Raw genomic sequence first — 22981 nt, 5'->3', positions numbered from 1 at the left:
GCTCCCGCGGGCAGCTGCGGCGAGAGCCGGGCCGGCAAAGTAAAACTTCAGCCGCATCCCACTTGTTCGCTGGGCTGGTTGGCGAGTCCGGGCTCGGCTCGGTGCTGGGAAAAGCCCCCCTGCCGAGGGCGGCCCGGCGCACCGAGCTCCCCGCGCGGTGCCGCCCGTCCCCGGCGGCGGCTGCGGGGAGCGGGGGCAGGAGCGCGGCGGGCGCTGCCGCTCCGGCGGCCGCTGCTGCGGGGCACACATCCATCCCCGCAGCGGGACCTGCGCGGGGATCCTGCCGCCGCAGCGCTCCGGAGGGCATCGGGCTCACGCGTGGCATGGAGCAGGACAGCTGCACAAGTCCCAGAAGTTGGAAACGTGCGTTTTGAGGGAGAGTTAGAAAATTGAGCTGGAGACCTGTGAAGAAACAACAGTTTGGTACAGCTGTGTACATGCGCTATTAGTACCCGTAACAACGAAAAGAGGTGTGACAATTCTACTCCATTGACAATGCAGAGCTAATGTGAACCATTCCACAGGTTATACTCATAAAAATCACAAAGCAGCACTTTAGGTATAAATAAAGGGTATTTGACTCTTGCTCAATGTGTGTTTCTTTTAAATGAAAGACAAAGTTATCATTCTAGAGGATACAAAAATGTGTCGTGTAAGGCTGGCAAAAAAAAAAAAAAAAAGGAAAAAAATTTATTAAACATTTTTTAAAGTCTGTTATACTCCAGACCCTTTCTCCACATTGCATGACGATTTATCAGTCTGTGTGAGGTATGTTGATCTCATCACATCTCTCATCTTCAGAAGGCTGTTGTGTTTTCCTAGTAGAAACACCACTGATTATTTTCTTAACCTGTGTCTTTTAAAACCTCGATAAATTATGGAAATATTTTTCAAAGGGATTGATGAAAATGATACCAGTGCAGCTGTGCATCTTCAGAATGTTTCTTAATGATCACAGTGTACCTCAGGTGTGAAAGAAATTATCAAGTGATTTGAGAGAAAAGAATATGCATGTTAATTTATCAGTTCAAAGCTTTAGTTACAAAGGAGGAGGACTAGCTAAAAAAAAAAATTTATTTTGCTTTGCTTGTCAGACTGTGGTTGGGATTATAAAACGAGGTGTAGATTATTATGTATGCATCTCATTAACATTGCCATTTATAAATAAGTTGATAAGAAGTGAGGAAAAGAGGTAACTTACATGCATTGTTTTGTTCTGTGTTCCAGGACATCTCAGATAAAAGGGAACCTTTGATATGAATATCCATATATTTGAATCAACTATTTTCAGCTTTGACTTTTTTTCAGAGGCTACATGGAAAAATGCTGTTTGAAAGATTCCCCCCCCTCCTTATTTTTTTTTAAGTGACCTCAAATGGACATGTGTTGCAGATCATGATTCTCTGGTATGTAGTGCATTGCAATTAATGAGTGTTTTTGGGGAGCTCAGGACCTTTGGTGGTCTTTAACAGTCTGCCACAAAGTAGGATGGAAATACCATTTTTCTGCTTTGGATGTCTCTCTGTAGTTTCAGCCCAAGATTTTCCTTGAACCAGGCTGCACCAAGTCTGCCACTTTTTCTAAAACTGTCTTGCATGAGCCAGTCTGCTTTTTCAACACATACTTTTAAAAGGATGCAAATTGCATCAATTTTAGTATGCATGTATACACAAAGTACTTTGTGCTGAGTATGAGTAAAGTTGCTTCAGCTGTAACAAATGGAGCTAAAGCCTTAACAAGGGCACTGGGAGTTGAGCCCAACCAAGAGTTTATTCTTTTAAGATACTGCCCCAAAAGCTGTTCCATAACATGACACCAAACTTCCCACACCAAAGTGTGGGAGCTCTTTCCCATAAAGCAGTTGTTTACCCCCAGTTCTTCACCTTCGTCACTAGCAGATCAGAATGGCCAATGCGCTTGATTTAATTTCATGGGTCACTATTTTGAAGGACTACTTTTGTCAATAGCAGATTTCTGCAGCAGAAATTGGGCTGTGAGCCTTTCTACAAGATGTGTGCAGGGAAAGAGTACTTACCCAGCAGTCACTGCAGTCCTAAATGTTCGGCAAACCCATTATTCTTGTCGAATTCGAATAAACAGATAATTGATAGGCAGAGCTTAAGAACTGACAATATAATTAATGTTGTTTTCTTAGTTCCAACCATACAGGTGCACCATAACTGTAACATTTCTTCTAATTATATTTCTTTAAATGGTATGTCCTACTCAGCATGCCTAAAAGTATATCATAAGCTTAACTTAATTTTGGCTATATCTTCCCTTTTGTTTTGTAATCTGATGATTTAAAAACAATTATAAATGCTCTATTGAAATGCAACTGTCAGCAGGTACAAATGCCAACTAATATTTTCTTTTCAAAGTAACTGTTAGGAAAATATATAATACAGCCTACGTTTCATCTCATATGAATTCCAGGATCAGAGTTAAGCCTGTCATAACAATGTTGGTTTCTTAGTGCTTGATAATAGTGATTTAGTGCTTCATTTGAACATCTGTGATGTTTATTCATTATCATCCTCACTCTTATGTGCTTTGTTCATGATGTGACAACAAAGAACTTGTTATTCAGCCGTCCCAGTGGTTTAAAATATAGTTTATTTTATTGAAAGTTTGTTAATATTTTCTTTCATTGGTATAAAGTTTAAAGATACATAAATATCTTTGCACATAATCTTACAGTAGTTTCAAGGAAACCTTCAAACTGTCAATCTGTTAAATAAAAAAAAAAGGTTCTCAGCAAATTGAAACAAATTTTCATTTACTTTTAACCTTCTGTTTGTTAAATATGCCTGATGTTAGAAGAAAAGCACCTTTGCTACAAATTCAAGCCTCTTTGAGCTGGACAAAAAAGGTTACAGGTGAGCACTTGTTGAGCTTGTTCAATTTCTTTTTATGAACCCGTAAGTCTATCTACAGAGTAGATTACAAGGGAATCAGGGGAATAGGTGTTTTTTCTTTGAAGCTCTAGAAGAATTGTATTAATCTGTGTCAAACAGAACACCTAGTAGGTAGGACCACTTTAATGGACTAGGTTTATGCACTGTTTGAAAGTGAGTTGCTTTGGTTTGGGCTATCATACATATAAACTAAAAGAGTCATGTGTGTTGAATTCACAGAAAACCAAGTGATCATCTCAAACTCCGTTTTTGTAGTACCACTTATGATAGAACAGAGTAGCACTTTTTGAATTACCTGCAAGACTTTTTCTTGCACTGCATCCTAAATTGATCATGTGCACGAACAAAATAACGATATCATAACTTATTTGGTAAAGAGCAGCAGAGACAAGTACTAATTATAAATGACTGTAACACACTGACAGGAACCTTTAAAAGTCTGGTGGATGACAATTACGCTAACTTTTATTTCTTAGCAATATCTCTGAATAGTTATAATTTGTACAGAGTAATTCAGACGCAATTGAATTAATCTGAAGACGACAGAGAATTTTGCATTTTTAAACATGCAAGCATTTTTTAAGACTGAAAATAATGTGGCAAGTTCAGTGGCCTACAGGCCTATGTAAAAAATTGATTCTCTCTCTCTCTCTCTCTCTCTCTATATATATATATATATATATATATATAACCTAAAATGGTAAATCATGGAACAACACTGAACTAATAGAGGTAACTAGAGAGACTAGGAAGGTCATCAGGAATTCATCAGAACTAAGAAGAGGGCAATTTCAGTGATATGGATATGATGGGAATAAATATTATCTAAAATATCCTTTAATTGGGGATTTTCCAGTCAGTAGTATCTGTTGAGATAATCTGCTCTTATATAAGAATATATAAGAGGCTAAACAAAACTGGAGAATTTGCCCTGGCTTCTCTATCAGGCTTGTAGTATTCCTAGTCTGAGGTTTCTCTGGCTTCCAGCCAGTGGATCTCCCGTTCCCAGTGTAACCTGCTGCACCTGACTCAGCCACTGGATTCCATGTCCATCTCTTTGTGGGGAAATCCAGGTCTTCTTTAATACTTCTGGTTCTGCAGGGTAGCCTCAAGGTATAGTCCAATGGCTGTATCTGCTCTTCAGGAACAGTGTGGTCTGCATCCATCTGCTCTTCAACAAGAAAACCAAAATCAACCAGTTATCAAAGCTCTTCCTTGTTCTGATTGTCTCTGCCAAGTTTTGCCCTGACAAGAACTCAGAGGATCTCAACTGAATTCTGAAAATTCTTAAAGGAATCAGCATTTTGGTCAGAAAACGTCCTGGTGCCTTTCTCTTTCCAGCCTAGTCTTTCATAATATGTTGTAGAAACCTCCTCACCTCTGGGCGACAGGAAGCTCTGGTGTGGTTGAATTCCAAGCAGTTGTTGCAGGATGAATGGTCTAGTCCAAAATTGAAGTTCTATACAAATGTCTCACAATTGGAGACACTCTATGTGGAGTGGAAATTTCCTCTGAATTGGATTTACCCATGCTACATGCCATGCAAACTAATCTTGAAATCACATCCCTAGTATATGTAGTTTAAGAGACAACTTGATAGTCACACTTTCCTCTCACATAAGTAAACTGTGATACCTACATTTCTTCAGAGAATATTTAATTATTTGTATAACCACTTTATAACCTTTTCCATTTTTTTGTCTGAAGAAGAGATACACACAGAATATTGCTTCACTACTACTTCATACCTCTCCTGTGAGATGCTCTCTCAGAGGATTAGCTCTGATACTGTTCAGGTGTAACTCATGTTCTTTTTGCTTTCTGCCTTTGTTGTCAAATCCTTTTCTGTGTCACTACATTCATGTCTGGTAAGGTGTGAACGGCTAAATCTGTGTTTCTAAATTTATATGCTGCATTTTTTCTTTGTTTCCAGGAAGACAGACAGACATAGCAGATAGGAGAAATATGAGGTGGAAGGAGATACATCTTATTTGGATTAAATTATTTGATGTCTCAAATAGATTGTTAGTCCTGTCCTTTAATATGGTTTTCTTCTTGTCTAAGACAGGTGTTAAGTATTATTATTATTAATATGGTATTATTGCCCAATTTTTCATTCTGAATAAAGTTTGACTGGATAGAATTTATATTGGTAAAAAATTGTAGCATCAACTGTCCATTTAGGTGGTACACTGTCAATGTAAGTCATGCACATTTTTTATTTCATTGTCCAATGTTCAATTTGCATAACAGAATAAATTATGTAGATGTTTTTTAAAATAAAGTGCCCTCAGTGTTTTCTCTGAAGAACAGTTCTTTATATCATCACCATACAGCCAGTGGATATGTACTGGGTTGTGCCAGACCTGCTGCAGGTGACCTATGGACCTGTAACCTGTACCTTAGGTTCTTGTTGGCCAGTGAGGGCCATCCAGGTGATAGCCTGTGGATTATGGCCAGCAGGGGAATACTGTCACTACCATAAATTTTAGTTACCATCTAACAAGAGGTGTAATTCTTCTGTTTTAAAGATGTGTTACATGTAATACACAAGAAGTTGCATCAGAGAAGACATAAATTTGTGCATAGAGAGAAACAGAAAGCTTTTGATTTCATGGTTTAGGTATTTCCATTAGTCCTTACAGAATATATTCACCTTTCTATACAGTTCATTAACTTAATTGACCTTTGGATTAGTCCATAATAGCCTAATTTTACACTGAAATATCTGTAGAACCTATTCATTGTATTTCTATTGTGAACATGTTGTCATTGCCTAGTTATTGTAGGTATATGACTTTTTCTGTAATTTCAAGCCGGATTTATTTATATGCAACAATTACAGTGTGCAATTCAATGCAAATCTCTGGTTCTGTTGCTGCTTCATTTCATGCATATTACTTTGGCTCTTGTGGGAAGAGAATGGTACCTGCTCACATGTGTACCAGAATTTGGAACTATTTCAAGTAAGTTTGATTTTGTGAAGTGTTTTAGCAGATTTCTTGTCACCCGAAGATTTTGCAGGAAATATGTGAAAAATTGTGTTAGGACAAATGTTCAAATGGATATATTGAAACATGTACATTCAGCTTAAATGACTGAAAATGCCTTATAAAGGATTGCTCATTTGATATATCCTTTGAGATGCTGGTGATATTTTAAGGTAGAAAAATTGACTTTGCAATTTGGTGAATTTTGTAGTTAGTGTGAGATGGCATTTAATTAGGTTAACTGCTTTTTATTGAGGTTATAGTTCTCAGCATTCATTTATCAAAGGTTTGTTTTAAGTCTGATTTCACTATGGAAAGTATATCTTGGATCAAAGCACTTGGCCAACAGTGTATCTGTTAATTTTGAACTTGATGGCAATTAACCTTTCATCAGTCAGGTGTAGATAGGGTGTGAACCGTGTGCTGACGTGTGGCACATGGATTTATGTGTGCCTCTCTTTGTGTCTTTGTGTGATGACCAGTCTGAAGCTCCCAGGAGATCTGGTACTGCCATGGTTAGTACATGTTTTACATATCCAGAGAACTTACCAACACTGTATCCTTCCTTAGCAGTTTGGGGATATTTTGACCTTTATTTACTACCTGTTGTCCCTCTTCAGTTATATCTACTTAAGTTCTATAATTTGCTTTGGTCGTCCTCTTACCTTCTGTTCAAGTCTTCATTTGTTTCCTGCTGTTTGGTCTAGATGAACAGTGGACTATGGCTGTTTGCATTTTAATTATTTGATTGCATGATATGGCCAAAACTCACAAAGAAGATAAAACTTACCAACTGAGAAACTATGATTGCACCTCAAGTCCTGTGTTCAGTTCTGGGCCCCTCATTACAAGAAAAACATTGAATTGTTTGAGTGTGTCTAAAGAAGGGCAACAGAGCTGGCAAGAGGTCTATAGGTTAAGTCCTATGAGGAGTGGCTGAGGGGGTTGGGGGTGTTTATCCTGGAGAAAAGGAGGCTGGGGGGCCCTTACCACTCTCTACAACTGCCTGAAAGGAGGTTGTAAAGGGGGGAGTCAGCCTCTTCTCTCAGGCAGCTAGAGATAGGACAAGAGGAAATGGCCTCAAACTGTGCCAGGGGAGGTTCAGGTTGGACATCAGGATGAATTTGTTCCCAGAAAAGGATGTTAAACATTGGAAGGGGCCGGGCTGGGAGGTGTTAGAGTCACCATCCCTGAAGGTATTCAAGAAACAACTCTGTGACACTTGGTGCCATGGTCTGACAAGGTGGTGATCAGTCAAAGGTTGGACTTGATGATCTCAGAGGTCTTTTCCGAACTAAATGGTTATATGATTCTGTGGAAAGACATAATACAACATGTTCTGCAAGTTTATAACCAGAAGATGAAATAATTGCTGCAAGGAAAGAGAAATGCAAAGTGTATCTTATTTCCTCCTCTCTCTGGGATGGAGTGAGAACTGCTCAGAGCATCAGGAATAAAGATTTTAGCATAATGTTTCTTGAGGACAATTTTTTCAATCTTGAAATATTACTTTTTTACCAAGTTCATATATTTGCAGACAAGGCTGCTGTTCTGAGAGAACAGGAGAGCCTGGGGTAATGGGTTGAGAGGAAAATTATAAAAGTCATCAAGGGCGTGCTAAAGTCCTACACCTGAATGGAAGGTCCCCCTCAGCAGGACTGGAGCTAGCTGGCTGGGGAGCAGCTCTTCCAAAAGGACCTGGAATTACTACTGGAGAGCATGGCACTTTGGCAGCAGAGAGGGCCAGCAGCCTCCTGGGCTGTGGGATCAGGTACACATTTAGGAAAGTGACTGTCTCCCTCTGCTCAACGCCTGTGAAACTGAACGTAGGTGCTGCATCCAGTTCAGGGTTTAAACTGGAGGGAGCTCAGGAGAGAGCTACCGAGCTGGTCAAGCAGGATCACCTGGACTAAGAGGCAAGGCTGATCTGACTGGAGAAAAGATGACTTTGTGTGGATTCAGCATCAGTCCCCAGCATTTACTGGGAGATGATCCAGAAAATAGAGGTAGGCACTTCCTAGTGGTGCATAGTAAGAGAATGAGAAACAATGGTGATGAATGCAACAGGGAAATCTCAACTAGATATAAAATTACTAGGAAGAAAATTAAACAGCAGAACAAGATGTCCAGTGAAGTTTTGGGATGTCTTTCCATGGAGTTTTATATACCACATAGATTAGGCAAGCACCCTGGGCTAAATTCAGTATTGGCCCTTCTTTGACTTGAAGCAAACTTCTCAAGATCCCTCCTAAATTTTATGTGAAAACTAATAATTTCTCTGGAAAATTGCTGAAATCAGCTTGTAATTTTTGTTTTGTTACTTGTGTGAAGTGCTTGCTCTCTATTGTGTGGCACAAAAAAGGGGGTTGTAGAAACAGGTAGTTTTCTGCCTCAGGTCTACAAAACTGAATATTTTTGTCATCACATGTGGAGGTAAAGGCATGGTCAAAGTAAGATTGCTATGTTAATCAAGCTGAATATGTTTGAGAATCCAGCAACTCTGAAGTGGTGCAGAGAATTACCCGTGCTTGGCTAGAAAAATTGTCAATTGATTTCTGGACTGCAGCTTGATAGGAGTAGAGGCAGCAGTTATCTGGTCTGACCATATCAGTGTTTGGATGAACTTTCAAGGTGACAAGATAAACTTTGTATTATTTTGTGAGAAGACTGATGGATAAAGAGTATCTAAGCTACTTTGAGTCTTTATGATAATTTTGTGAGATCTGTAAAATCCATTTGAATTAATAGCATTTGACCAATGTAATTTCAAATAGTATGCAGCATTATGTGAAAATTGACTTGGAGAAGAACAATTTGTGTGGATCTCAGAACAAAATTGTTCTGGAAGATAGCTTTAACAGTATCTGTTGTTTTTCTTGATAAAAATCCCCATTTCTATAAATATTCTTTGCAGTCAGATTGTGCATTAAGTGCTCAGAGTTAAGTCTGCTTATATTGTTCAGTAATTTTGGATTAGTTTTTAGTATATAAGTATCACAAAGATGTTGAAGATTTTATGAGAAATGTGATAATGCTTTTAAGTGAAGTTATTACTGGGATTAAGATTAGTTGGATTGAAGTTTTTGTGTGTTGGAGAAAATGCTTCATATTTTTCAGAGATGCACTTCAAAGATGTAATGATTCGAAAGATCTTAATGCCTCGATTGTGATATGTATTAAGTTATCACAAGGTTAATTGTCTAAGCACTCAGATGCATAGGCAACACTTTTTATTACAGGGAGTGAACAGAGAGGTACATGTTTTTATTCTGTTATTGCTATGATTGTTCATTTTTTTACAACAAAGCTTATTTAATACCAAGTGAACTTCCCTAGGTAGCTGATACTTCTAATCTAGTGTTCAAATGTTTCTGTGTAGGAATTCCTAATATTTTTCTGCACTTTTCCCGATAATTAATGTCCAAATTAATCCTTTCACTAAACACTAAGGAAGAAGAATGGAAAGGAGGAGCAGGATAAGAAATTATAAACAGCCAAATATGAAATAAGACAAAGAGCAGAAGGCACTATGTGTGTTCAGAAGACTCAACCTAACAGTATGTGGTAGGTGTCCTGTAAAAAATACATAGGCAATAAGTAAAACATACTTCAGTGGGAGAGAGAAATACACTGTGACACACAAAAGAATATGCCCAAGTCTGAAAAGGCAGAAAGGGTGGGAAATTAATGAAAACGTCGGAGATGGAATGGATGGGGGAGAAAGAGATTTTTGTCAAAAGAATGTCTAAACCAGTTTAGGAAGGATAAGGAGGAAGGACTACAACATCAGTGGGTCTGTATCCCACAGGATTAGAAGGAGTAAGTAATGCTTTTTGGAGACATATTTTCAGTAGCTTTATGTTTTTGCTTGCACTTACGTTTATTTTCCCAAAAATTTTTTGCGACACATAAAGCGTATCAGTGAAGACTCTGATGATAAAATGCAAAAGTGTTCACGTCTACAGAATTATAACAGAACTGTTGACTATGAAGTCAGCCATAAAGTCTGAAAGATAAGTCTTGAGAGATGTTTAAACCATTCACTAAAGACAGCTAGCAGTGATAGTGAGGTTTTTAGAAAGTCTTTTGTAGAAAAATGGAATTGAGTTCTATTTTAGCAGTCATGACTACGTGGTCCTACTTATTTTTGCTATTTGAGAGTAGTATTTGCACATATGAAAGAGTCCCAGTAATTTCTCAGCTTCTGAGGATACTGCAAGTCTATCTGAAGTCTATGTTTTATCTTAAGAAGATTCAAGAACATATGCAAATATGTAATTTAAATTGCTGACATGAGCATAATTACTCATTCCTTCCATGTTGAAGTTGCATTTTTCTCTGTATTTAAGGAATTTTTCTCTGTCTCAGGCATTTCTTAAACTTATCATTCTGCTAGAGTTCAGATTTTCATCTACACCTGGTCCTATGCCTTGGTCATTGACATGATACATGACTAAGTTCATGCATTTTTATCTTCTGAACTAGAATCATCACCAGCCTCTGTACAAATGCCTGACTCTGGACTTAGGTGTGTCAGTGACTATGTTTAGCTTTTTAGCAGAGCTTTAGGTCTTTTTTAATGTGTGGAATTTGGCTAGGTCAGGTGAGCTCTGACCTCTCATTGATGGGGCCATGAAATACACTGCTTTACCACATACAAGCATATAGTGCTTGGTGTTCTGGAGAAAGCTGGTGTCTGGTTAGATGATCTGTTGGAAAATTTCCCTGGGAATCTTACCTGTCTTGACTGACTTGTAATGAAGGCCAGTCTGGTTAAATCCACTATTTTGACAAGCCTGTGAAGCAGTACTGTTGCTACCAAAGTAATCTGTCATGTTTACATTTCAAGAAACACTGCCATTTTTCTGAAAGTTGAGAGAAATAATTTGATCTGATATTTTCTCTTTTTTCTTCTCCCACTTTTTTTTTTTAATTTTTAAAATTTTTTGTAAGAAATAGAAAATAAAGGTTAAATCGCATTATATTTAGACAAAGGACGTATCCTGGGGAGCACAGCTGTTTTATGACATGTTTCATCATTTAGGTAAGTGTCACTGTGCCCTACCCCTGTGCTGGTAAAACTCCTGAAGCAACTGAAGATCTTCAGGTAAATGAAGTAACACAACTAGCCTTACTGTTTTTATTCACACATGTAAGGCAACGAGGAAAAGAAATATTTTTTTCAGCTATTTCAGCACAGAAATTATCTGAAACACTCACTTTCCTCCGTATTTATTTATTAAATAATCATCAGAGTATTCGCTGTACAGAAGGATCACTATCTCCAAATAGACAAGGCCACTGTGAAGGTTGTCCAAACCTCATGGATACCAAGAGCTTGATTGAGTTGCTTGTGCAGACTCGAAGCTTCAGCAGAGATAACTCAGGCTCTCTGACAAGTCTCAACTTTTCCAGAGATCTACAAGTTCCCTATAAATCAAATCCCTATAAACCATCTTGGAGACTAGATATCCTTTCTTGTGTTGGATAGGAATAGAAGCCTGGGAGTGGACAACTAAATTGATGCTTAAGTATGTTTAAATACTCTCACTTATGCTATACATGTACTTCTGTGTGTAATATTTTGACACACATGATGCAAATAGCAGTCAGAACACTTTCACTAAATTCATTTTTCTTCCAGTTCATTGAATAACTTGACAGATGTTAATTGCAGCACAAAGCTCCCCTGATTGATTTTTCTCATGTTTTAAGGAAAATAAAAACCTATGATATTAATGTCAGAAGAGGAGGATGTTGCCTGATGTTGAGAAGACTTATTTAGTCCTTAGTCACTTGTGCCCAGAAATTTATTAGTCATGGTAATGTCTCCAATTAGTTGAAGGACAGAGAGCATAATGGGGGCACTTTTTTTGCCTAATTACTGTTAGCTGTGTACATGCAGTTTACTGTTGAGTTTATGAGGGCAGTTGAAGTGTTACAACAACAACCATCTTAAGAAGTGAGGTCTCTTTCTTATTTATAAAATCATTAAAATCAGAATTAGCACCTGCATTAATAGATGCAAAGTAGCACTGTGTTATGGAACAGAAATGTTTTAATGTTTAATGATGTATTTTTGTTAGAAATCATAATCTCAAACATTCTGAAAAAGACATTGAGTGAATCTAGCTGGAACAACTATATTTATAGTAAATGGAGAGATGATCAAGTATTACGTTCTGTGTATAGTGAAATAACCTTTAGATGAACTTGGAAAGGAAAGGAATTCCTCTTTAATTAAGTTTATCTTTCTTCTTGGGGTTGTGAAAGAGACGGGAAAGTGCTACCATTAAAGTGGGAGTGGAGTTAATTGACATTAATCTTCATAGGTTTCTTAGATTTATTTTAATGGCAAAGAAGTAAAAAAGTCCTCAGCCAAAGTTAAGTGTCACTAAATAATTGAATGGCATACCTGAATTTAACATATTATTTTCTGGTTTAGAATGAAATTTGCTGCCTTCTGTCTTTCCTTCTATCCCATTCCAAACCCTGGAGAAAATGCTGGAGATACACAGAAACTCGGTAAAAGATTAACTAGTTTTGACCCATCTTGTTTTCTAAATGAATGTTTCTTTATAGAATATGGTCTAGCAAGGTCGATTAGATCCCAATAACACCATCTCAACTGATCCTGCCCACTTTGTACATCTGAAGGTATTTCAATCTTTACAACAAACTAATTCAAACCTGTTTGGCATGACAAATATTGGCCATTCAGATTCCTAGAAGTGAATATGTACACAGTGCCTGTACTGTTGCCTTCACGTGGCTAGGTGCTCTTTTGAGGGAGCTTTGTGTAACTCCCCCCAAACCAACTGGACTGACAATTCAAGTTGGCAGGTGGTGTACTCTGCTTCACTGGAGGGTGTACAAAAGCCTTTCTATATATTCTGGTCACTTCCTTCTTCCATCCAGCATCATTCCTTCTTACCACAGTCTTGATGCTGCACATCAATGGCTGTGATTTAGGAATCAAAACTGTAGAACTGAGTGCCATCAGCATTTCAGAGATACTGTAGTCTTTATTACACACGTGGTGATCTTGGGCACATTTTAAAGAAGAGTTTAAAAACTGGTATTCAGGTAGTGAGATGGAATAATCTCAGTCAATCACCTCTGAAAAGGAATAGAGTAAGAATAATTGTTTTCACCATGTAGAACAGCAATCATTCAGGTCTTCCACATTTTGTTACATTATTGTCTGATTCATGTTGGTTCCCTTGCCAGTTAAGTGAATGGGTTACTGAATCACAAGCTCTTGTTGGCCTTCTGTACCAGTAGAGAAGTCAGTTGTGTTTCTTTTCTAGTGGTTGGCACTTTTTCCAGTGTACAATAGATAAAAAAAAATAATAGTTCCATGTAAATGGTTAGAAATGAACATTTTAAACCAAGACTCGTCAGACACTAAGTAAAGAAGGGTTGCCTCTAATAAAACTATCCTCTTAAATGGATTTATTTACTAGTGTCAGGAAAATCGTTCAGATGTTGGGATGGAATTTTTCCCTCTCCTCCAGGAATTGCATTAATAGTTTTCTGTAAGCTGTCATTGTGTACCTATTTGCAGTTCATAGTTTTAAAATTGGAGGAGGACCAGAGGTCCCACAATTATATAAGACAGAAAGAGAAAAAATGAAGAGTGAAACTTGAAATGTGTTTTTATTTTCATTTCTTTTCCTTGTAAATTTCAAGTTTATTCCAATATAGTAAATAGTAGAAAAAAGCCAAGTGGAGATCAAGGTGCTCAGAGAGATTTTGCAGCTTCCATTTTTGGATGTCTGCAATAACCAACTGATCAAGCCATGAGCATCCTGCTGTGCCCTCAGAGCAAGCCCTGCTTTGAGGAGGAGGCTGGACTAGAGACACTTCTCGTGATCTCTTTCTGATGTGATTTGTCCTGTGAATCTATAAATGAAATTAAGGGCTTTGAAATGTCAGGATATTCAAGTGACTGAGAGTTGAGGTGTTGTGGCTGTAACTTCTATTTGGTTTAGGTGGTCATGGCATGACCTCTTGTACTTTCCATTTTGGCTAAATCTCTGCTGTTCTTAATAGCATTGTGGATAAAAACATTAAAGCAGAACAAAATAGTGTCATAATCACTTCAAATTCTCTGCAAATAACTGGGCTGATCCAGAGAATCAGGTGCCCTGTATCTGTAAGGAACTCTGTTAATTTCACTATTCTATCTGCTTTTTATGGGATGGAAGACAAAATGAAGAAGGTCAGTTTTGTGATGGCTATGTCTCTTTCCTTAGAGAGCTACTTATAAATTAACTTTTAACTCCTCATCATCTTAATGCCTCCGGGAAAAGGCTGGGATTGCCTCTGTACTCTGAGCAACTGTAAGCTAATTTATAAAGTAATTAGATGCCAAAAGGTGCAAGCAGACCATAAATAGATGTATTGAAAAAAAATTAAAAAATTGTGTGGCAACAAAACATGAAAAGGATGGCAATAGGTAGTTCTGAGGGAAAAAGAGTGTACATTTACAAAACTTAGCTTCCTAGTTTTAGTGCTCCCATTAGTGGGATCCCGCTAATGGGAAATGTTAAATATTTAATATCTGACATTTCTCTAATGTCTATGTAGTGCAGTAAAGATTAAGTATTTTATGGTACATTTCAATTTAAAAGAATGAAAGCGCTTTTCATGTTGTTATGAGGAAGCTGTCAGTGAGCCTCGTATTTAGACTGTGCATTACTTTCCACTATAATAGACTCTTTCAACTTGTTTGCTGCAAGCTAGGTATGAAAGCTCTGATATCCAAACAGTGCCTTTTGTTCATCCTCTGGGAACTACTGAGCTGTGGCAATTTCTGTCGTGCTTCCCAAATTCAGCAGGCATGCCATAACCACTAAGAGCTTCCACAGCAATGACAGTTTTGATTTTCAGTGAGACCTGCTAGTGTTATCCAAGAGGTGATGCAAGGCCTTTCTATTACAGACTGGTTTGAGGCATTCCCACAAAGGACTGCAATAAAAAGGCAGACATGCCTTCTCTTACTCTGTCCTTTCCTGACTTTTTCTGTCCTTTCTTCACATGGAACATACCACATGGAAGGTAGTCTTCTTTCCTGTAGTAAATTTGTTGAAAATTTCCACTCTTAGTTTTGAGGGCAGCATATGTCTAATTTAGAAGCCCTTAATAAAGCAGTAACATTTTTAGTTTTGGTGTATAATGTGAATTGGCACAAGGATAGTAATTTAATTCTTTTCTTTTACTGGAATATTGTACTTCTGTTAATATTTGATCTGATTTATAGGGGCTGTATATTTTCTGTAATTGCTAGCCAGTGTCCATTTGTGAAGGTGAGTTGTGTGACTGTTAGTTACTGCTATCAGTCTCATGCACTTTGTTTGACCTCAAGCCTATAGCACTGCCTTGAAATAAACTGGATGAGTAATATAGCTTGCAGTTTTTAGCACTAGAGGAATACTGAAGTCCATACTCATTTGATTGAAATGAAAAGAAAACTACTTTCAGGCATTCTTTGACCTTTTGGTGATATTTGAGTGAATTTGCAGATGCAATGAAGGTATTGCAGTTTTTTTAATGATCTAGGGATTAGCTATCTATTGCTGCTTATCTAATTAAAAGATAGATAATGAATGTGTAATTATTTTCCCTGTGCAATTGTTTCATCTTGATAGAGTAGGTAGCTAACAAATGGTCTGAAAATGGTATGCCATTCCTTTCAGTCAGCTATACCATGTGTACATACAGATACATAATTGACATATGTCTGCAGTTTCTGCTTCTGCTAATGCTTCGTTGTAGCACATGGATGTAATGTTTGCTTGCTTGAAATGTGAATGGAGTTTAATAAATATGCAAGTCTTATTTTTTCACATCATATAACAGAGGCTACTAGGAAGGAGATTCTGTTGATGTTCTTTAATGTAGCATACAGTAGTTATGCTATTATGAAGATTAAGCATCTCTTAGAAATATTAGCAGCATCACTTGCAAAAGAAATGCATGTAGGGAAAAGCTTTGGAATTACATGTTTGTTTTAAAATAGGAAAAGGCTGATGGTAAGATGATGCCTGCTGCTGCTTTTAAAGGTTTGACTCATGGCTTGAGTTTTCTATATGGGTGATGTGTAAATGCCTCTATTAACACACTCCTCACTACCATAAAACAAAGTGTTGGTAAATATATATGTATTGTAAAATAAGGGCTTGCTTCTTTCTTTTGGCAAACAGAATGCATTTATCTTTTCACAAACTATTCTAAATGGTGTTCAATATCTTATCTCTTTCTTCTCCAACTCTTGTGTATTCAGTTTCACTGTGTCTTGTGTTTTTCCCAGTCTTGTTGTTTATTTTTTTTTTTAATCACACAACATAGAGCTGATAAAGCAGATGATGAGGATGATGAAGATCTAACCGTGAATAAAACATGGGTCCTTGCACCAAAGATTCATGGTGGTGATGTAACTCACATACTGGACTCCTTACTTCAGGGATATGACAATAAGCTTCGGCCAGATATTGGGGGTAAGCTCATAAAATTATTCAGTGTAATAGAAAATGTGAACTAGAGATGGTGTGCATTTTGTCAAAGATGGAAAAACTATGTTTATTGCAATACGTAAAACTCAATATAGCAAGATAAATATAAGAATAATAAAATGAAATAATTTTCTGGAACTAGTAAAAAAAATTCTATGCAATTTTAGACTTCATGTTCTATTTATAATCTTTTTTTTTTCATATGGAAAGTACTGGTTTTGGGGGGCAGTGAGCAATCTGTAATACATCACTAAAAGGCAATTATAATTTGCTTTGTTTAACAAAGATCTTCTGTCAGAAAGAATTGTAGATATAAGCCAGCCATGGTCATTTCAAAAATTGATCTTAAATCTGTAGGACTTCATTAAATAATCATCCCTAGACATTTTATTCTTACTGTAGGAAATGCATTGTGTCTATTTTGAGCAAATATAACTCAACTCAATTGTCTTCTTTCCTTAACTAAGATTTTGAAAAAAATTTCAAGAACCTAAAAATAAAACTTAGGACCCATTTTTTCTAGTGGAATATAGGAAGAAAAATTGCATTGCTATAGATCAAACTTTGCAGCTAGTGAGAAGGCAATTTTGTCTTTCAATAGTCAAAACATCAATTTGCATATAGCTATTAAGCGTAAATATTTGGAAGAATCTTGTTTTGAAAACATCTAGTACATGACACCTTGCCAGCTGCTATCTACCCCTTGCATGCAGGATCAAATAAGAAAAGCAATATATTTTCTCTGAGTTTGTTTCCTGAAATGTGAAGGAAGAGGTGGAAGACATAAGTATTTGTGATGTACCTGGCACTCCCTACCAAAGCAATGCCATGTGAGTCTGTAAGCTGCTTGTATGTTGAACAGCACAACAATCTAGACCTGTCTCATTTATGTAGGGGAAGAAAAAGATGCAATCTCAAACTGTGCATTTTCCTTTGAGTGTTTCTGACAAATTGTTTTCTTTCCCAAACTTCTGTGATCTGTTTTATTGGTGACTGTTATCTTGGAGATGTTGAAAGGCAATAATTCTCTCCCTGTCATAATATAATCACATGTGAATCTCATAAAGTTTGGTTAAAGTCTTTTTCTTCATGTTCATTTAATTAAATTACTACAAACATTTAGACAACACAAAAAGTCCTCCAGCACGTTTTTTCTTAAATGTTCAGTGTGTGACAAGTGTATGGCTTACTGTTCGTTTTTTCCCGTTTGATGCAACAGACAGAAAAGTGATTATGGGGAAATAAACTGTCTCTTCTAGAATTCCTTCTAATGATTAGCTTGTAGGTGGGGATGAAAGAAAAGATAATTATTTTTCTCTCCTCTCCCCATAAAATTTACAGGTAAATGGAGCAAATACAGAGGAGGAATTTATTCTGACATGTTGAATGCATTTAGATAGGCATGGAAAAATTTTGATTTTGCCTTTATTTTTCGGGTTCTATTCTGCATTGTGATACGACAAAAACTCAGTCTTTTTGTGAGTAACTCAATGTGCAGCTTTTTGGATTCAAAATATTAGTTCTCAAAAGAAGACACTTAGTTCTAGCTTCTGTCACATAAATGTACCCTTTCTCTTCTCAAAAGTTCTGTACCAATATGACCTTTGCTATCTGGGGTCTGCCTTGATCCACTATACTAGAACATAAAGTTCATGAATAATCAGCCAGAGTAATGAAAAAAAATGGAAGCATTTGGGACTATTCACTTTGTTTTGAGCAGAACGAATGTTAAGTATGATTCTGCCACAAGGAAGAAATTTTGGACAGCATAAGATGAAATTTCTGACTTCAGGTGAAGGCACTACATTCTGTCCAGTTGTTTGGGAACTGCAGCAGATATTTCTTAGAGAGAAAAACAAAATCAGGCTAAAATTTATTCATCTTAATCTGCTTCAAATACATGGATAAAATCTGGTGTCAGATTCCTTTCTTCAGCATGTATGTCCATTCTTGTACAACAAGGTTATTGAACTGGAATTTTCATTATCTTTCAAACCATTAGTATCCCACAGAACATTCTTATGATTGAATTACAAAGCTCATTTACAATAGCAACATTTTTCGTTTAGAACTTGGACTTTTTGGGTTTTAATCTCAGAGCAGAGTTTTGTTTTCTTCCTGGTGTTGATGCAGAATTTCAGCATGTCAGAGCGAAATAAGAGTTTCATTGTTAAACATGTAGTTAGTTGAGGGAGATGCTAAAGCAGAGCCAAATGAAAATTGAAGCTTTGGAGGCAATATTGAAATTTAATCGGGGAAAAGCACTCTCATTTTCTGTCTGTCTTATTCAAATATCCATGAGTTTTAGTTATTACTTAATCTTACTAGTCTCTACCTCAATTTATGTAGTAGGCTTGAGGTGTTTGGAGCATAAAAGTTCTAGTATTCTTCTACTCAGTATGAAGTAATAGTAGTTATCAGATAAAGTCTCCTATCTGTGGTATAAATACCTTTAATTACAGATACAACCTTGGAGTGTTGATATACTAATACAGCAGTATTATTCTCACTGTAACATTACCTTTTGGCTGCATGATTCTATAACCACACTGTTCTAGCTCTAGTTCTGCATCAAAGTAGCTATTATTTTTGAACTTTCCTTTTTAAAGGAAAGAATTCTGGCTGCTCATTTTTCACCTCTCTCATCTTAGGGACACTGATATATTAATATTGTCCTATCAGTGCTATGGATCCTATCATTTTTGCCAGCAATGATGTATGTATAGGTGAAAGACAACTGTGCTATCTGAAAATTTATTAAAAATAGGAAACAGCCATCACATATCTACAACTTTAGTGTGTGTTTTCAATTAACAGAGTAAGACAAATCATCATTGATGGAAATTTTTAAAATGGTGAGAATTTAAGGATAATTGCTCATGTATGTTTTTGGATAGTTGTTATTGTCCTATAAGCAGGGCGTGGGTAAATATTTACATATGTCAAGTGCACAAATGTGAATAGTCATGTTCTAAGAGATATAAAGAATACATGGAAAATAGAGGACTTTCAAATAGCAGTACTAATTCTCAAAAAATAAGGGTATTAGAAGGTATTCTGTTGAACAGGTGCTCTTAGTGTAGCAGCAATAAAAGTATGATATAGGCAGAAAAGTAATAAGTTCAAACTGATGCCTAAAGATTTTTTAATTTTTATATCTATTTTGCATATATTTGTAACTTTGCAGACTGTTAATACGTAGTTATAACTTCTAGTACTTTTCCTGACCTCTCCCATATTTTAACAAATTCTTACTAATACATTACTGAAATTCTGTTTATTAGTCTAGCAAGGACTTTGTTTTGCACTGTACACTGCAGACACATTAAGGCTGAGGGCTAAAAGGTTTGGGGAGGGGGCTCCAATGGAACAGAACCTGGGGGAAATTACCTAACCAACTGTTCTTCTAATTGAACAATATTTGCTAGATATACTAGTTAAGTAGCCTTATAAAAAATCGTAGAAATACTGTATCACATGTGCATATGGTCATATTGTGCCACTGTGAAAGCTTTCCATTAAAAATTTGCTTTTACATTATCATTTTGACACTGTTTGGAAAGGTTTTGAGTTTTATTCAAGGCAGCAAAACAAGTAGGAGAATATCACGGAAAGGTAGAGAAAGAGAAATGTATTTTGTGTTTAAGAATCTCTTCCAAGAATTGAAGAAAATCAAAATACAAGAGCTAGATGTAGAAGCATATATTCAGGGAATGTTGAAGATGTTGGATGTGTGCACTGCATAGAAAATCACAGAAATAATAAAAGTGGTGGGATAGGAGTAGCTGCCAAAGATGGATTTCTTTAAAACAGAAGGGTAAAAAATTTGGAGAACAGGGCTCTGCTTTCATCAAAATCACTTTGAAAAAATTCTTCAGAGGTTGACCTGGAAGCCTGCTGAAGACACTTGAGGCTGAATTTTCAATATAGGTAGCCATACAAGTGATAATCTTAGATAGGTGATTGTGAGAATTGCATTATTCCATTAAAAGTTATTACAACCTGAAGGACTCTTATTTCTGAATATGGTAGTCACCTAATTTATTTGCTGAATAACTGCTTTATCACTATAGGGGATGCTTCTTTAGGCAAGTAATGAGCAAAGAAATGCTCAAAGAAAATAAGCCTGGATGAAGTTACAAAATTGGTCTTCGTTAAAGAGCATAATAAGTACTAATTAAAGACAAAGGTGATGAGACTTAGTCCTTCTTTAGAAAATGAGAGAATTGTGGCAAACTATGGGGACTGGTTAGTGAATGTAGATGGGCTACCATGCTCTTGGTTAATATACTGAAGTAATGGATTGGAGGAATGAAAATAGCAGTATTAAGCAATAAAAAGTGCAATGTTCTGGACTTTTACAAGGATGATAATTATTTCTGTCAGGAGATAGGTGTTTATAAAATGAGAATAGCTGATGAGAAGAGCTCGTAAGTGTAGCAAGAAGAGATATATCAAATATCAAAAGCTGAAAACTGAGCCTGCAAAAATAGAGGCTAAAAACCAGGCACTTTGAAAGTGAGGGGAAATTAGTAAGATAGTTTGTCAATGATTGAGGTAGATTTTTATCACTATGACTTGTCTAATCAGGAATAAACATTTTTCAAAATTTTTAAAACCAGAAGAAGTTTAGTCTAGTGAAAAAAAGTCAAAGTAGGAAATCAGAAAGTGAGTATATATCTCTAAATTTGGCTTACCAAACAGGTTTCCTGTGACCTTGTGGTCAGATGCTCCTTTGTGTTCTTCTTTCTCTGTCACTCCTTCCCTCTTGAATATGCACTTTGTTGCCTTCTCACCTTCTTGCCTGCATCATACTGTCTTTCAGTGTAAATATTTAAAGTGTTCAAGCCCTTTCTCCCCTTGTTGAGAGCACTGATGCACTTCATGCAGAATGTGTTAAATAGCCTTCTCCTTACTCGCGGTGTTTACAGGGCTGATACCAAGTTTTAAAATAAAATAAGAAGCAGTCAGGCTAGGAAAATCTTCCCAATTTGTTATTTTCTTCTCCAAGTATCAAGAAGGTATTTTCCTCCAACATTTTCATGAACTCTTACTTCAATAACACTAGAAGTATCAATTAATCCTTCTAATTTGGAAGCACATGTCTCTGTATTGTACAGGAGAACTAAGGTAACAAAATAGTTTCTTCCAGTCCTCTTGAATTTGGTTTCTTTCTCTGGACCATTTATGTCAATTAAAATAATTTCAACAGAGGCAGATTTTCAAACTGTTCAGTGTCTCTTAATACCCTTAATAATCTTACTCAAAATAGTATGGAAAAGGCAAAATGAACTAAGTGGCTCACTACAGGAAAGCCCTTGTGGCAGATAAGTACTGCATGATGCAAGTTGGAATTTCTTAAAATTGACACAGCCCCCATTAAAAGCCGCGTCACTGACAGCTCGAAATTTAGTTGTTAATACGGAATGCCAGTGTCTGGGATATCTATAGTGTGGTCTCATAAGAAAGTTTTAATAAAGAATAATGACATTTTTGAATGATTTTAGCAATTAATTTTTGTTGTAATGCTGGGAGATGACACAAAGACTATTGGAAAGGGAGTGGCTGCATCTGCAGTATAATTAGAATTGAGAGGGGGAAAAAAAGGAGGTGGAGGGGAAGAATCCTGTGAGTTGTATTTCAAGGTGAGATTCTTCTTAATGAAGTATTCAACATTACTTGAGGTATAAGGCAAGATATACTTTAATCCATCTACTGGTATTCTGTTCTAGCAGTGGGGTTGATGTTATAAAAGTAAATAGGATTTCAAATTAAAGGAAGAGGATATCTGTTTGCAGAATGTGATGTATGTTAAAAGGATTACCTTATACATATGACTATATACACACATTATAAACTTTTTTCTTACTCTGATATTTCAGTCTGTGTGTATGAGTTCTTCTGCTGTCTGCCTTTCTTTGTGAGCTCTGCAAATTGGAAACATTTGCAGCTCAGAATCAAAGGATAACAGAATTATAGAATATTTTGAGTTGGAAGGGATCCATAAGGCTCATTGTAGGAAGTATTTATTTTTTCCCCCAGGAAATAAATTGGTTTCCAGAATCTGTTTAAACTTTCTGCGAAGCATGCTGGGGACAGGATGGTGATCAAGTGACTCTGTGCTCTGTGGTCATACAGAAAAGCCTTTGTGCAGCCTCACTAGTGTGTCTTCCTGTCAGGCTTAGGTTCACACCTTTAACCAGATTTGGAATCAGGGAGAATTTCCTCCCAGGTGAGCTTGGCAGGGAAAAGGTATCTTGGGATATTTAGGAAATGCATCTTGCCTGTCATTGTAGCTGGCAAGGATGTCAGTGTACAGTCTTTCTTTCTGTATATCTGTCCAAGTTTTCAGAAATTGGAAAACTCTTCTTACTTAAGATTTTAGGTTGTTGTTAAACGCTTGGTGAATTTCTGAAGTTTTGCTGTATGAAAGAATTAAATCTGATGACCTAGGGTCCCTCTCCTATAAAATAAAAATGCCTTTTTGCTTGTACCTTCCCACTTTTTTATCTGCAGTTGAAATAGATGCTTATTTTATTGTGTCATATCATAAAAC

The 22981-nt window shown here is 36.7% G+C and overlaps 1 protein-coding gene across 4 annotated transcripts in view; it reads left to right on the top strand.

Annotated features, from left to right (window-relative positions):
• GABRG1 (gamma-aminobutyric acid type A receptor subunit gamma1) overlaps positions 1-22981 on the top strand; it is a 62605-nt gene that overhangs the window by 292 nt on the left and 39332 nt on the right. The window contains exons 1-2 of one of the 4 annotated variants that reach the window (XM_088163320.1): positions 697-1406; positions 16262-16410. Coding sequence is in view for 2 of the 4 variants with exons in the window: in XM_088163319.1 (XP_088019445.1) it covers positions 12410-12433; positions 16197-16410 (238 nt within the window). In the remaining 2 variants the exon portion in view is untranslated. Of the gene's footprint in view, positions 1-696; positions 1407-10828; positions 12434-16196; positions 16411-22981 lie in introns of those variants that run through there. The other 3 variants (XM_088163319.1, XM_014887941.2, XM_088163321.1) reach the window with 3 other exon arrangements.

The sequence above is a fragment of the Sturnus vulgaris genome, chromosome 4 (genome assembly GCF_052056855.1).
Source record: "Sturnus vulgaris isolate bStuVul1 chromosome 4, bStuVul1.hap1, whole genome shotgun sequence".
Lineage (NCBI taxonomy): Eukaryota > Metazoa > Chordata > Aves > Passeriformes > Sturnidae > Sturnus > Sturnus vulgaris.
This window is presented reverse-complemented; position numbering and strand designations above follow the sequence as displayed.